General features: G+C 53.4%; 1 protein-coding gene across 11 annotated transcripts in view; it reads right to left on the bottom strand.

Annotated features, from left to right (window-relative positions):
• DIP2C (disco interacting protein 2 homolog C) overlaps positions 1-14,544 on the bottom strand; it is a 398,847-nt gene that overhangs the window by 80,163 nt on the left and 304,140 nt on the right. For all 11 annotated transcript variants that reach the window (XR_010411754.1, XR_010411755.1, XM_064592166.1 and 8 more), the window contains 5 exons: positions 6,560-6,699; positions 4,796-4,932; positions 3,459-3,667; positions 2,442-2,556; positions 1,746-1,947 (listed from right to left, as the gene is read on the bottom strand). Coding sequence is in view for 9 of the 11 variants with exons in the window: in XM_064592166.1 (XP_064448236.1) it covers positions 1,746-1,947; positions 2,442-2,556; positions 3,459-3,667; positions 4,796-4,932; positions 6,560-6,699 (803 nt within the window). In the remaining 2 variants the exon portion in view is untranslated. The remainder of the gene's footprint in view (positions 1-1,745; positions 1,948-2,441; positions 2,557-3,458; positions 3,668-4,795; positions 4,933-6,559; positions 6,700-14,544) is intronic.

The raw sequence follows: 14,544 nt of genomic DNA, 5'->3' as shown, positions 1-14,544 counted from the left end.
CAATGAGCCCCCACCGTAAATATGTGTCCTGAATTCACAAACTGTGACCCACAGGATTCACGTGAGCTTCTCTGCTCCTGGGACCACTGGTGGTCAGGCCCCAGGGCCGCAGTGTATGATGGTGAGTGGAGGTGATCAGGGGATGGGGAGAGGGCAGTCACCTCTGATTGTGCATAAGGACACCCTGAGGAGCCACCATGATCCATTCCATGCGGACGCACACACACCCAGATGGAGCGACTGCTCTCCCCTTCCCATGGCTGTTTATGCCCCAAAATAACGGGAGACCGAAGACGTGACTCTTCATCCTTTCGATATGCCTGCAGAAGGACAATGCTTTGTGTTTTGTGGGGGGCTCGCCACTGAATTTAAAGAAATGGACACTTGGTCAGCTGTAACTTTACAGTGTCCTGCAAGCATATAAACCAACGACTGAGAAGAAAGAGAAAAAGGGAAGGTATTAGTTACGGGAATCTGGAATGTAAGGAAACCAGGGACAGCACAGAAATCGGATTAAAACCACAGTGCTAATGTGCCCAGAAAGCAGACAGTGACTGTAGTGTGTCCCGGAGAATCCACTCCTCACGGGAGGAGAGAACAAAATGCTGCCCCATCTAGTTACCACGTGACTGTCTGCATCACAGGGAGTCACAGCAAGGGATGTAGGCCGACACCTGCTCAACGCGAGGGGTGACTTTCCTCCCGTAGCATCAGCATCCTCACCTCAACCACACAGGACCAGCCACCCTCTCCTCCAATCTCACTTACGGGGCGTGGGCCTCAGTCCCTGCATTTACCACCAAGTGGGCTGAGCCCGTGGTGACCCAACCTCCTCTAGCTGACTCCATAAACTCTGCCCCGCAGCCACGCTGAGCTGGGTGGGACACACGGCTGCTGGGTCAATCCCTGAACCTGTCGCATGTGAAATGGGGACAGAAGAGTGCCCACCACACAGCCTCCGTGAGAAGAGAGGAGTTCATATGTACAACACAGGCAAACCGTGGTTGTGCCAGGAGCTCCCGCTACTGTTCTAGAACACAGCCTGAGTGTGCGCCCCTGCTGCCCGCACCCAGCCACCCCTGCGCACCCCCACCACCCCCACGCACTCCCCCCCCCGGGACACCCTGGGATTCCCCATCAGCGCGCTGCCAGAAGAGCTGCGTCTTCACCTTCCACAGTCTTGTGATCAATTCCTTTTCACTGTTAAGTGTGTGCAACCCTGAGAAGCACGATCGATTAGTTGCTAGGAAGAAAAATCAGATAATGGATAATGACATATCCCCAAACCACAAGGTGCTAGACACACATTCGCTCTTAGAACAATGTCACACATACATTTGTAGAATTCCTCACATGCTCCAAGCAGCTTTCCCACACCTTAGCTGCTCCGACTCCTAAATCAGCCACGTGAAACAGGTGTCATTCTAATGTTTGCGCAAGTAAACCGAGGCTGCGAGGTTCTGTGCCTGGAAGAAGGCCCCCCGGCCAGACCAAGGGTTGGTGCTCCCACCGGGGAGGCGGGGGCTCCTTCCCGATGTTCCCCACCTGCCTGGCTCCCCGCACACAGCGCAGTCCCAGCAGAGCCTTGCACTGCACCCTCTGGCGGGGCAGGGTCACGCCCTGGGAGCGTGCAGACCAGGAAAGGAAGAGGGCTGAACACCCCGGACAGGCATAGCGCCTGCTCGCATGGCGCCCACAGCACCCAGTTCCCGAGAGCCACTCAGCCTCCGGCCCACGAGTCCTACCTGGTTGCTTCTGTCGAGGTTTAGGCAAGTTTGTGACACAGGTATGGGGGCACATCAGGACGTTGCAGGGGTGAAGTGAGCCCTCCAGGAAGAGCTGCTTCGTTTCTGACAAGTGGATCCCACCGAGTGGGGTTTTGGGGAGGGTGTTTGCTGGAACCAAGGCTAGGCAATAAACCCCGACTTGATGTATGCTGTCAATCGCCTGGAAAGTCACGGGAGAGGGAACCACGTCAGGACAGGTGTTACAGATGGACACGAAGCAAATGTCCCGACTGAGTAGAGTACAGTCTATAACACGCGAGTGGGGTGCAGATGCCAAGAGAAGGCTCTCTCTCCAAACCCAGCCAAACTGAATAATCTTATGTGGGATTTGTGGAATACCACACACACACTAGGAAAGGAAATTTGGAGCAAGAAAATACACTCTCAAGATCAGAAGAAAAACCATTACTTGTGACATCTCCAAGTAAATAGGGGGAGCCAGTTTCGCAGACCCCGATCCCTAACCTTGGTCTGCTTAGTTACTGTCCAAGCATGCAATGATAAGTTTCCCAGTTGATACAATTTCTGATCCAGTGGGGTGACGGTCAGGGAGCAGGAAAGCACAGTTGTTGAGGGCCGGCCACATCCTAACGGATGGTTAAGGGAAGCTGGCACGAAAGGAGGAGTGGGACTCCCGGGCAGGTGAAGAGCTACCTGGAGCACCCTGCTCATCCACTGGAAGCTGTCCTCCTCCGTGGAGTCCGGCCTCTGCTCGGCCACAATCACGATCCTCTCGTCATGCAGGACGGTCACCGAGAACACGGCTATCCTGTGGGGACAGGAAGGGTACAGCGCAGTGGGCACACGCTGCAGATTGCCGGGAAGTATCGTTCTGCAATCAGGAGCTTATAGCCACTGCTCCGGAATGGGAACCGGGCGAGAAGCAGCCCAGCATCTCCCGCCGGGGCTGCCTGCAGCTGATGGTGCCCACGCCGCAGGGTGGGCAGGGAAACCAGGCCTGCTGAGATCCAGGAAGCCCTACAACCCCCATCTTGAGTTTGCACCTGCGAGGTCGTATTCTCCACATCGGTAGGGACGTTCTGTTTGGGACAAGTGGGTTTCTGCCGGACGAGCCTGTCTCTCTCGGTAAAGGCGGCATCGTGGGGTTTGGACCCCCATGCCCCTCCTCACACAGAGGCTGCATCTCAACGTGAGTTCTGTCTGTAACACCCAAGTGTCTACTGCTTCTCCGCGCATCAGTCTGACAAGCTGAAATAAGACTCTAAACAGTTCATGACTTCCTTCAAACTAAGCCAAAAACTCAGGAGCTAGCATCACTGATTTAATATGTACTGTGCAAGCGGGCAAGGGAGGGGTGCGTCAGGGAGGGGATGCCGCAGGACTCCGTTTTCCCGCACAATCTGTTGCTCGACTGTTATCTTTCTGTCTTTTGAGATGATCTGCACCAAGATGAATATTTGGCTCTTTCCTTTGTGTATTTACTTTAAAAATAAGCTTTTTAAATAAATATTTTTACTTAACATAGAGGGGAAGTCATGAAAACAAAACATACGTATGGAGCTCAGGAAATTTCTATAGAACTGGACATTCAGAACTAGTTAGAATATCAGAGGTCACGGAGTCCCACCAGCTTAAGGAATTTGTGCAATTGTATATAAAAAGCGCGGTGTGCAAACCACCGAGTGCTGAATTCACAGACGGCACACCCACCTTCCTCTGTAGACGAATTTCATGGGCTCCACGGCCAGTGCCGTGGCAACGATATCATCCGCGTTGTGTCTGCGTCCACTGACCACCATGAGCCCGTCCATCTTGCCCACCACGAAGACGAGCCCCCCAGGGCCGACGAAGCCCAGCAGGCCTGTCCTTACGAAGGGGTACTCACTGACAGGGGCCCCCGAGCTCGTCACGGGAAATACCTGCAGACACACGAGCTGTGAGTGCCGGGGGGTGGTGCTCAGCCCACCTTCACCCTCCCCTGGAGCCGACCGGACCACGTTAGTCTAGCAGCGTCTCCTCGCGGAAGGCACTGCCCCTGTCCCCCGCCCCCCAACTTCTGTCCCCCACTGCCCACATGCAGGGCTGCCCGCCGGTTTCCTTCCAGGGCTTCTGAACCTAAGAAGTGATACCAGAGATCATTATGATAGCCTAATGAACACTAATTAATTCTCCTGTTTTAGATCCACAGCATCAAAGTGATAAATGGAAAACCGAACACGTGTATCAGTTGAAAATGATCCCTGTTCATCAATGTTTCCCTATCAGGATGACACCAGGAAGGAAACACACAAAGGAAGCAAATCTCGGCGCCCCGAGCCTGTACCCGGTCCTCAGACCCTGCAGGTAAGTCACACAGAAGGGGAGATGGGCTTCATGCAGACTCTGTCTAACTGGGCTTCAGGGACATTTTAGAAACTTGAATCCACACTCAGCAAAGGCGCCTGCACAAGACACCCCATTACATCATGTTCTAAACTGTAAGAGACGAATCCCCAAACGACCTTCATTTCTCATGCGTGATGTAATCCACGTGTGCTCCTCCTAAGGTAAGGCACCATGTGGGCAGGTGAGGTGTCAACTCCAGGAGCATGGCGGTGCGGCGCGGAGCTCCCTGCGGAACCGCGCGTGTGCGAGGCCGCTGCGGGCACTAAGCGCAGGCCACACACGCATGTGGGCACTTCGCACACACACCAGCTCCTGCTCTGTGCATCTGTTCACACCTGCCAAGTCCGGCCTCAGTGGGCAGGCCACAGGGGGCCCCAGTGAGGCCAAGACAGGTGTGCTCGGCCTCCGTCCCTCGGCCTCTCGACTGAGAACAGCAACGTATAAAACACGGCCCCTTTTAAAGAAACGATTCTTGCCCTTTTCCCACACAGCTCCGACAAGCCGAATTTACTGAAAATTATACAACTGGCAGCAAAAAGTGCTACCACTTCAGTTACAATGAATATGTGTTATCGAGATACTGCCACCTTCTCTTTACGTCTGCACACCTGTGAGGGCCACCTGCAGAGCACACCTGGAGGGAGCGCGCCTCTCAAACCTACCTCGAAGGTGTTCTTGGTCATGCCCGAGAGGCCGTAATAGGACGTGCCCGTTGCAATGGCACACACACAGAGCTCCCCGATTTCATCTGTTCGACAAAGTTGAGGGATGCCATCCGGCTTCACCGAACACATGATGGCTGGAAGCAAAACAGGACACACGGGTCATGTTAGAGAGAGGGACAGACGGTGAGGGCGACAGAGGGATGGGGGGTGAGGGCGACAAACAGAGGGACGGAGGGAGAGGGAGACAGACAGACAGAGGGACGGAGGGAGGGGGAGGCAGACAGACAGAGGGACGGAGGGAGGGGGAGGCAGACAGACAGAGGGGTGGACGGTGAGGGCGACAGACAGAGGGACGGAGGGAGAGGGAGACAGACAGACAGAGGGACGGAGGGAGGGGGAGGCAGACAGAAAGAGGGACGGAGGGAGGGGGAGGCAGACAGAGGGGTGGACGGTGAGGGCGACAGACAGAGGGACGGAGGGAGAGGGAGACAGACAGACAGAGGGACGGAGGGAGGGGGAGGCAGACAGACAGAGGGACGGAGGGAGGGGGAGGCAGACAGACAGAGGGATGGACGGTGAGGGAGACAGACAGAGGGACGGGGGGACAGAGACACAGAGAGACAGGGATGGACAGGGGGACAAGGAATAAACGACCAAGTAGGAGTGAGAGCAGGTGAACAGGAAACAGCATCTGGAACACAACTGCGAATATACAAGTGGGCCGGGTACTCATTTTCCCTGAAGTGAGTCACGGATTTTCATGTTATAGGAAAATGTCCAGTTCCATTGTTGTGACGTCAGTGAATAACTGACGTGTGGATCGTATTTTTTTTTTTTAAAGATTTTTATTTATTTATTTATTTATTTATTTATTTATTTATTTATTTATTTGAGAGAGAGAGTGAGTGAGAGAGAGAGCGCAAAGGGGGTAGGGTTAGAGGGAGAAGCAGACTCTCCGCCGAGCAGGGAGCCCGATGAGGGACTCGATCCCGGGACTCCGGGATCATGACCTGAGCCGAAGGCAGTCGCTTAACCAACTGAGCCACCCAGGCGCCCATGTGTGGATCGTATTTAAGGGGAGTGACCTCTGCCATCCAGACTGAGGAGGACACATGGAGGAAGCCCAGGGTCCCGGCCGCCTGAGTGCTTTGGTACTGCACAACCCCATGCTCCCGCCACAGACCTCAAGTCCGTGCAAGAGCCGGAGCCAGGGTTTCGGGAGGTGGGGTGTGCAGCCAGCGATGGCTGGCCGTGCCCTGACCACAGCACATGTGCACATTTGTGGAGAAGGTCCATGACTTTTAAGAACAGACTCTTCTGCTGCAAGTGAGCACTGCTGGTCATCCAGAGCCCCATGGATGGGTTTTTATGCTGTCTGCAGCCAGACTGGGTGCCCAGCCTTCTCCAGCGTGCCAGGATGGCCGGTGGGTAGCAGACCCTTGCAGGGGGAGGACCATCTCAGGGGCTGCAGGGGTGCAGCGGGGCCCACAACGCCCCTGGGGAGGGGGACTCTGGAGTCCCAGCATGAGAGGGGGCAGAGACGCCCATGGAGGCTTCCTGAATGTTGTCACCAGGAGGGGTAGCATTACCACAAAGCTTTAAAGATGCACAGCGGAATTTAAGCGCCCTGTCTGTGTTCATGCCAGAGGGGCACGGGGGTGCCGGGCGGGAAGGCATGCGCTAACGGACCAGCCCACTGGCCACAGCTGGGGTTTCCACCTCGATGCCCCATGCCGCCTGCAGCCTGGGGCCCACACTCACCGCCAGGCATCACGAGGCCGACGTCCTGCACGGTGAGCACAGACAGCTTTTCCTCCGAGTCCACCCGGATGACGCCGTAGGTCAGCCCGTGCATGGATAGGACGCCCCGGCCCGGGGGCTGGTTGCTGTCATCCGTAGGCCTGAAAGAGCAGTTTTGTCTGAACACGCAGAAGCAAACAGGCTGCCTGGCCAGAGAGCCACCCAAGGGCACACACCCAAGGCAGCCAGCCATGTTGGGGTCCCACGGACCCCCAAACGCAGACCTGCATGCCACATGGCCCTGTGCTCTAGCTCGCCGGGGAATGCTTCTGCTCTGTCCACAAGATGTCCGTGTCACTAACTCTACCTCCAGGCTTCCAGAATAGTTTAAAAACACCTTAGGAGTGTGAAGACCTCCAGTCAGTAGACTGACTGATTCCTTTTCTGCCCATCTCTCTCTGGGTCACATTTTCCAGTGTGGCGAGTGGATAATGGGGAGAACAAGGTCTCCACGAAAAGATAAGAGAACAAGGTCTCCAAGAAGAGATTCTGCAGGGAGCAGAATCGGTGAAGATTCTGCTGGTCCCGCCTTGAGTCGGATGTGCCCTGTGCGGACGCACACCGTGGGTTAAGAATCTGAAAGGAGAGTCATGTGACGCTGTGCTGGATGACAAGCTCTTAGGGAAGGTTTTGGCTGAGAGGTGTTCTGTAGGATGCTGTAGGGTCCAGGGAAGAAGTACAATTTCACTGCCTCTGTCTCCTCCATGGCCCGTGAGCCCCACGCCTCCCGCTCACTCCGCGCTGCCCCCTGCCGTCTCTCCAGGACCCAGCCCTCTCCCTCCTGGGGCTTTCTGCACCTGCTCCTGCCTCTCTACCTGCAATGTTCTTGTAGCAGCCATCCCCCTTGGCTTCCTCCCTCACTGCCCTCTGGGGCAGCTCACATGTGCAAGGACTCATCACCCCATAAAACAGCACACCCCCAACTCCTGTCTGCACAGCAGGTGCCTCGTCCATCAGTCTCAGCTTCCTGAGGGCAAGTGGGTTTCCCTCTGTTCACTGCTGCATCCTTTCCCCTGGAGAGGTAGTCTGTCGACTACTGAACAGATGAAATCTTTCCAAGATCATGGATTCTATCCCTGTAGCTAAAGACCCTTGCATGTGAGCTAGGAGCTAAGTGAGAGCACGATTTAGGTGAATACCACACTTGTTCCTGTAATTTTCTATACACACATGTGTAGTGTTGCTTTAGGATCTAAAAGTTGGAGGATAAACAGAACTTTGCTGCTTGGTTTTAAAATAGTATCAAGATTTAAAAACCTAAAAGCATAAATAGGGAAACATAAAAGTTAAAATGTGCAGAAGGAGGTCTCATTTGAATCAAGTAACTGGTGTGTTTAAAAAAGAAGCCTATGCTATATGTCAATTATATCTCAAATAAAAACTAAAAATAAATAATAATAAAAAGGAAGCATAAGAGAGTCTGGAAATTGAATTGTTCCATCTGCTAAAAAACAAAAAGGTAGAACTAACCAGACACAAGAAAACTCTGCCCAAGTTAGAAGGTCCATGTGGAGCTACCTGGAAAGAGCCCCGAACACCGGAACCTAAGTTGCTCTCTAAAGCAAAAGGAGGAGGCCCACGGGAACCCTGTGCCACTGGGACTCTCGACCCTGTGCTTCTGTCCTCGGCAAAACGCAACGTGACAATCAGGAGTCAGAAGGATTGGTCCCCGCTGTGGGTTGTGTCTCCAAAACCTATGACCTCAACTGTGACCTTATTAGTGTGAAAGAGAGTCTTTGCAGAGATTGTTGGTTGAGATGAGGTCCTACTGGTTGGAGTGGGACAGACCCCAATCCAATGACCGGTGTCCTTATGAGAGGAGGAGACACAGATGGTGTGTGACACAGTGGTCATGTGGCGCTGCGTCTCCAGCCACGGAGCCACGGACGGGGCACCAGCAGTGGGAGGGCCTGGAGCAGACGCTCGGCCAGAGCCTCTGGGAGCACCTGCTCTGCAGACACCCCGAGACCCGAGACAACAGCTTCCCCACTTCCATGCCCCCCAGCCCGAGGCACTTATGACAGCCCCGGGACACAGACACACCAAGCAACAGGGTTCAAAGGTGCACGTCATTTTTTGTGGAAAGGTGCACACATGGGCTGAACACATGGGCTGTACGCACGGGGTGCACACACGGGGTGCACACATGGGCTGAACGCACAGGCTGTACGCATGGGGTGCACGCATGGGGTGCACACACGGGGTGCACATGTGGGCTGAACACACAGGTTGTATGCACGGGGCGCACGCACGGGGCGCATGCCTGGAGTGCACACATGGGGTGCACACATGGGCTGAATGCACGGGCTGTACACACGGAGTGCACACACGGGGTGTATGCATGGGCTGCACGCATGGGGTGCATGCATGGGCATCAAAGTGCCTCCCGGAACTCTGCCTCCCTGGGAAAGACACTTCTAAGCTGTGGGGCCATCAGTGTGTCTGAGCAAGGGGCCGCCTTTCTGCCTTTGACCAGTGAGGTCCTCCTTTGTGGATGAAGGGCGTCCCCTGAAAGGGGAGCAGCCCTGCTGCACTGCCATCCATGACTTAAGTCTTTCTATAGATGAACGTGAGCTCGGTTACTGCAGCCACCGCCCCGTAGGGGTACGTGCACAAAAATGTCCTTTGAAGGGTGCAGAGCTGCGGCCGCTGCGTGCTTATTTTAACAGAAATAACATTTTCAGGGGAACACTCCGGCAATGAGGATTTCAGGAGAAATCTGGTCAAATTGTGATTACGTGCATCCCCCTTCATTGCTCAGTGTGATAGAGCCTCTCAAAAACACAATGGATGCCCACACTGAAGGCTCAGTGACAGGGAAAGATACAAGATCGACACAGCACACCTTTAAGTGATCAGTTATTTTAGTGTGATTCCTTCCCCTTTCTCTGGTAAGAGCAATATCTGCTTATTAAAAAACATACCTGCTTTAAGAGCTCTATAATGTAAAAAGGGGACATTGTCCCCGACGCTATCTCACCTACCCGCTGCACTATGTAGTTTCCAGGTTTTTTTCTTGTTAAAGAGACTGTCTAGAGATACTTAATCTTTTTCAGCCAGGAAAACGGATCATACCACACAAACCGTCTACAAGCTTTGTTTCCCACCTGCCCTAGCTACTTTGCCGCGTCTTCGGGCAGGCGCTCAGCGGTGCATGGGCGGGGAAGCATCACCTGCTGTCTGCGTGTGGTACGCACACCTCCACCAGAGCACCACCAAACACAAAACAGAGCAGAATGCACTCCTGCACGTGAGCGGTCCGGACAACTTGCACAAGGTAACTCAAGTCACTTGGCTCTTTGACGCTACTGAATTAAGCCATATTTCCATTTAGGGATGGTGAGGCTCATCTGCCAACTCTTTCACTCTCAGAGGACTTTTAAAATTTTATCTGAATTTAAAAATTCCAGATTAAAATCACCGACAATGCATTTTATCTTGTGTTAAAACATAAGATTATGGATCTCCACGGCTGACTTTTTTTGGGCAGTCAAAATCATTCCTGAAAACCCCACTTCAATTCACAGGCTTGTTAGCTATTTTTACTCTGGGTCACTGGCTGGGGAACCTTGGGCAGAACGGTCTGAGTCTGACTCCGGCCCTGGACGGGCATCTGGCCGCATGGGCCCCTCCCTCCGGTCTTCCCAGCTCTCTAATTTCCAGGGGGGACATTTTCAACATGCAAAATGATTCTGGTGGCAAAGGGGCATCTTTATCCTCCTCTGGAATTGCTGCTTTAAATACTGCTTTACATCATTACTATCCTTTGAAATAATACCTTGTGGTTAAAGAGCCCACAGAATATTTTTTTAGTTGAATCAACATTACCAAAACATAGCTTTAAAAAGTGGGTTCTACCCTCCTACACTGTTGGTGGGAATGCAAACTGGTGCAGCCACTCTGGAAAACTGTATGGAGGTTCCTCAAAAAGTTGAAAATAGAGCTACCATATGATCCAGCAATTGCACTACTGGGTATTTACCCCAAAGATACAAAAGTAGGGATCCGAAGGGGTACGTGCACCCCGATGTTTATAGCAGCAATGTCCACAATAGCCAAACTGTGGAAAGAGCCAAGATGTCCATCGACAGATGAATGGATAAAGAAGATGTGGTATATATATATACAATGGAATATTATGCAGCCATCAAAAGGAATGAGATCTTGCCATTTGCAACGACGTGGATGGAACTGGAGGGTATTATGTTGAGTGAAATAAGTCAAACAGAGAAAGACATGTATCATATGATCTCACTGATATGAGGAATTCTTAATCGCAGGAAACAAACTGAGTGTTGTTGGAGTGGGGGGTGGGGTGGGAGGGATGGGGGGACTGGGTGATGGACACTGGGGAGTGTATGTGCTCTGGTGAACGCTGTGAATTGTGCAAGACTGTTGAATCTCAGATCTGTACCTCTGAAACAAATAATGCAATATATGTTAAGAAAAAAAAAAAAAGAAGAAGAAGAAGAAGAAGGTAGCGGGAGGGGAAGAATGAAGCGGGGGAAATCGGAGGAGCAGACGAACCATGAGAGACGATGGACTCTGAAAAACAAACAGGGTTCTAGAGGGGAGGGGGGTGGGAGGATGGGTTAGCCTGGTGGTGGGTATTTAGGAGGGCACATTCTGCATGGAGCACTGGGTGTTGTGCACAAACAATGAATCATGGAACACTTCATCTAAAACTAATGTTGTAATGTAAGGGGATTAACATAAGAATAAAAAAAAAAAAAAAAGTGGGTTCTATCCTCTGTATTCCAGACACAGAAGCAGAACCAGACAGCCATCCCAGAGATACACAGGACCAGAAAATAATTTGCTGGTTTTCATTTCACAATTTGCCCTTTTAAAATAATTCTACAGATGAGTTTACACATCATAAAGTCATATTTCTCCAATATTTTGAATTTTACAACTAATCCTCAAAGAAGGAAACACAAACATATACCTGCATGATGACAGTTTTAAAAAGAAAGACATTAAATACTGTGGCAAACATGTGGTTGGACAGGAAGCCAGGGCACTGGCTACTGTCCCCAGACCACGGCCAGAGTCCTACGGCTGGCTCTCGGGACCAGCTCTGCACCCCGCCTGTTTCAGGTGGGATGTCCGAGGCTCCCGTTGAAAACTCTGGGCCCCAGAACCTTCCAATACACTCACTTTGGTGTTGGTGACAGGTGTTCTGCTTACCAGAGGAGGGACATCAGGATAACGAACAGCCATGGGCACCAGCCTGTGAGGCCCAGCTCTTTGCTCTGCACAGGCCAGCTTGGAGCAGTCTGAGAAGCTGACAGGCGTGCATGGCTGTCCCCACGCGCGCAAACCCCGGGCACCTGGCAGCCCTGCCGTAGCTACTCGGCTGGCCGACCCACGTACGTGTTTCACAGAAGAAAACCAGACAGACGCATGTTCCAGGAAAGACCAAAAGTCCCACAGTCGTGAGTAATGGAACACACCTCCAATTTCATCGTCAGTGCTGACCACACACATTAACCAGGTACTGTTTCCTAACTAAATGCAGTGAGAGCCAAGCGAGCACTCAGCGGCTCTGAGCTGCTTACTGGAAGTCCAGCCTCTTCTTCGTTACCTGGCTCGCAAGCTGTCCTGGGAAGGTTATTAAGCACAGGACAAGAGAAGAAAGGAGAATGTCAGTCCTCAAACCCATCTGAACGAGGGGTGGTCAGTCCCCCTCGAAGGGGGCAGGGCTTTCTTTCCAACAAAATCAGGCAACCTAGCAGCCAAACACTTTTTTCTTTATAAAATATCCTACGAATAGAAACAAAACATGAGGATGCAACCCTTCCCACTTTGGTCTTAATACAGACGTCCGAGAAAGTGCCCATTTTGTCCTCACCCTGGGACCACCAGAGTATGGACCAGCCATCCTGGACCCCCACTCAGAGCAGCTTGAAAGGAATGAGTAAGGCGGTCTCTACTCAGTAACCCAGCTTCTACCGTTTCCATGTGGAACCTCCCGAGTCCCCACTGTGCTTGGGGAAGAAATAACCCAACATGAAGTTAAGTGCACGGGCTCGTTCTACAAAAGCAAGAATTTGTCCCAATGTCTCTGTGGACGGTCGTGTACGTACAACACCGGGAATGGGGAGTTGCCCTCCTATTCAGAGAGGGACATGTTCATAAAACGCAAGTGAGTGCTGTTTCTGTCCTATTTGTTTGAAAATGACTTAAATATGACAGGTCAGTGAAAGAAACAGGTTCTAAACGTGAACACTCCCTCCTCTCCTGATGAGTCTGACCACCAGTCCTCGACACCCACGCTCGCCTCCGCACGAGGCTCATGGCAGTGGCTTCATCTGTGTGGCCGCCGGTGTGCAGCAGTGTCCACGTGTGCCGTGGGCCTCACAGTCACGTGGAAGAGCACAGCCACCAGACCGAGGGACGGCATCCAGCAAGGGAACAGACGTGGGACAGCCGCTGCACCCAGAGGCCCGTCTTGATTTGGATTATGCCGTTATCCCTAATTCTACTGAGAATGCTATGGTTGTACCTCGTGTTCCTATCCCTTCCTGTCCCGATTTACCTGTGGGCCTGGGAGGATACCCGTCGCAGGACGGGTGGGCTCTGAGGAGATGTCCCAGCCAACGGGGTGGGGGCCCGGGAGGGGCTGCGGGCGGATCTTGCTCGGAGCCTGGTGGGGCCGAGGGTGCTACATTTGCTCACTTCTCTGTTCTCGTGAACCCCTTAGCTTCCACAGTTCCTACGTAGTGACTTAAATCCTGGGGGTTGCTCCCAAAGTTCTGGTGGGAAGCATCCCGGCCCTACTCTGGGGCCCTGAGCTGCCCTTCTGCCCCTATGTTAGCGCATCACCGCGGACGCATGCGGGCTGCTACCCAAGACTTCCCCCTCCTTCCCCCCGCCCCCAAGTCCGTCTGTCTCGGGACCAACCTCGGGGGGCCGCCCACAGGTGGCGGTAAGGACACGGCCCTCCTGCTGCTGCTGAATCAGGAGACCAGAATATGACACCAAACTCTAGGCTCAGAGCTGCACCTGGATCGTCGTGAGAAAGGCAAACACGCAGACAGAGGAGAACACACGACTCCACTCGGCCAAACACGAGCTAGAGACCCGCCTGCACATGTGCATGAGCTGGTCTCACCGGGACGCCTGTGAAAAGCTCTGGCGCTTCTCAGCACTGCTTCTGGAGAGTCTGCAAGGTGCTCAGAGGCAAGCGCGTGCGCAGGTCCTTCACATACTGAAAATCCTTCTTTCACTCGTTTATTCAAAAAGTATCTACGAGGCCGGGACAGACTGAACAATGAAGACACCCGTAAGTCCCATGGCACGTGGGGAGGTGGAGAATGTGAAGGGAAGAGGAGGGGAGGGCGACAAGCCCGGAGGACCACGGTCGGGACGCCAGCAAAGGCGGGCTCGGCGGGCAGGCCACACGGCTCCAGCACAAGCTCCTGGGCCTGCCGGTAGGGGAACAGCGAGGAGGCCGGGGCCGGGTGGCGCGGAGGGAGGGATGGAGCGCGGCCAGACCTGGGAGCAGCATGCACTCCTGCAGCCGAGCTGCCACCGAGGGGGCCGGGTGGCAGGGAGGTGGGGGAGCCGGAGGTTCAGACTGCTTACACAGCTTCTCTGAAGGAAAGTGGGAGCAGACATTGCTGGAGGAGGATGCTTGCACTGAAATCTGTGTGCATTCCACCTGCCACCCTCCTTCCCACGTGAAAGGAGAACTGAATTGCCAAGACAATGGCCAAAATCTAAGAGATGGAAACCAGTGTCCAGTCTCTGCACAGTTCTGGATCTAACCTAAGTTTTTGTGGACAGGGAGAAGCTATGCAGCCTGCGGTGGGGGGGGTGGGCGGGGGGTGAGGGCCCAGACTGCAAGCTGCTGGGCCAAGGGCTGACGACCAGGGCAGGGGGACCGGGTGTGTGTGTGTGTGTGTGCATACATGTTAGCAGACACATGTGTTCTCATCGGG

The sequence above is a fragment of the Mirounga angustirostris genome, unplaced genomic scaffold (genome assembly GCF_029215605.1).
Source record: "Mirounga angustirostris isolate CCGP_5_RB_7025 unplaced genomic scaffold, mMirAng1.0.hap1 SCAF_5, whole genome shotgun sequence".
NCBI lineage: Eukaryota > Metazoa > Chordata > Mammalia > Carnivora > Phocidae > Mirounga > Mirounga angustirostris.
This window is presented reverse-complemented; position numbering and strand designations above follow the sequence as displayed.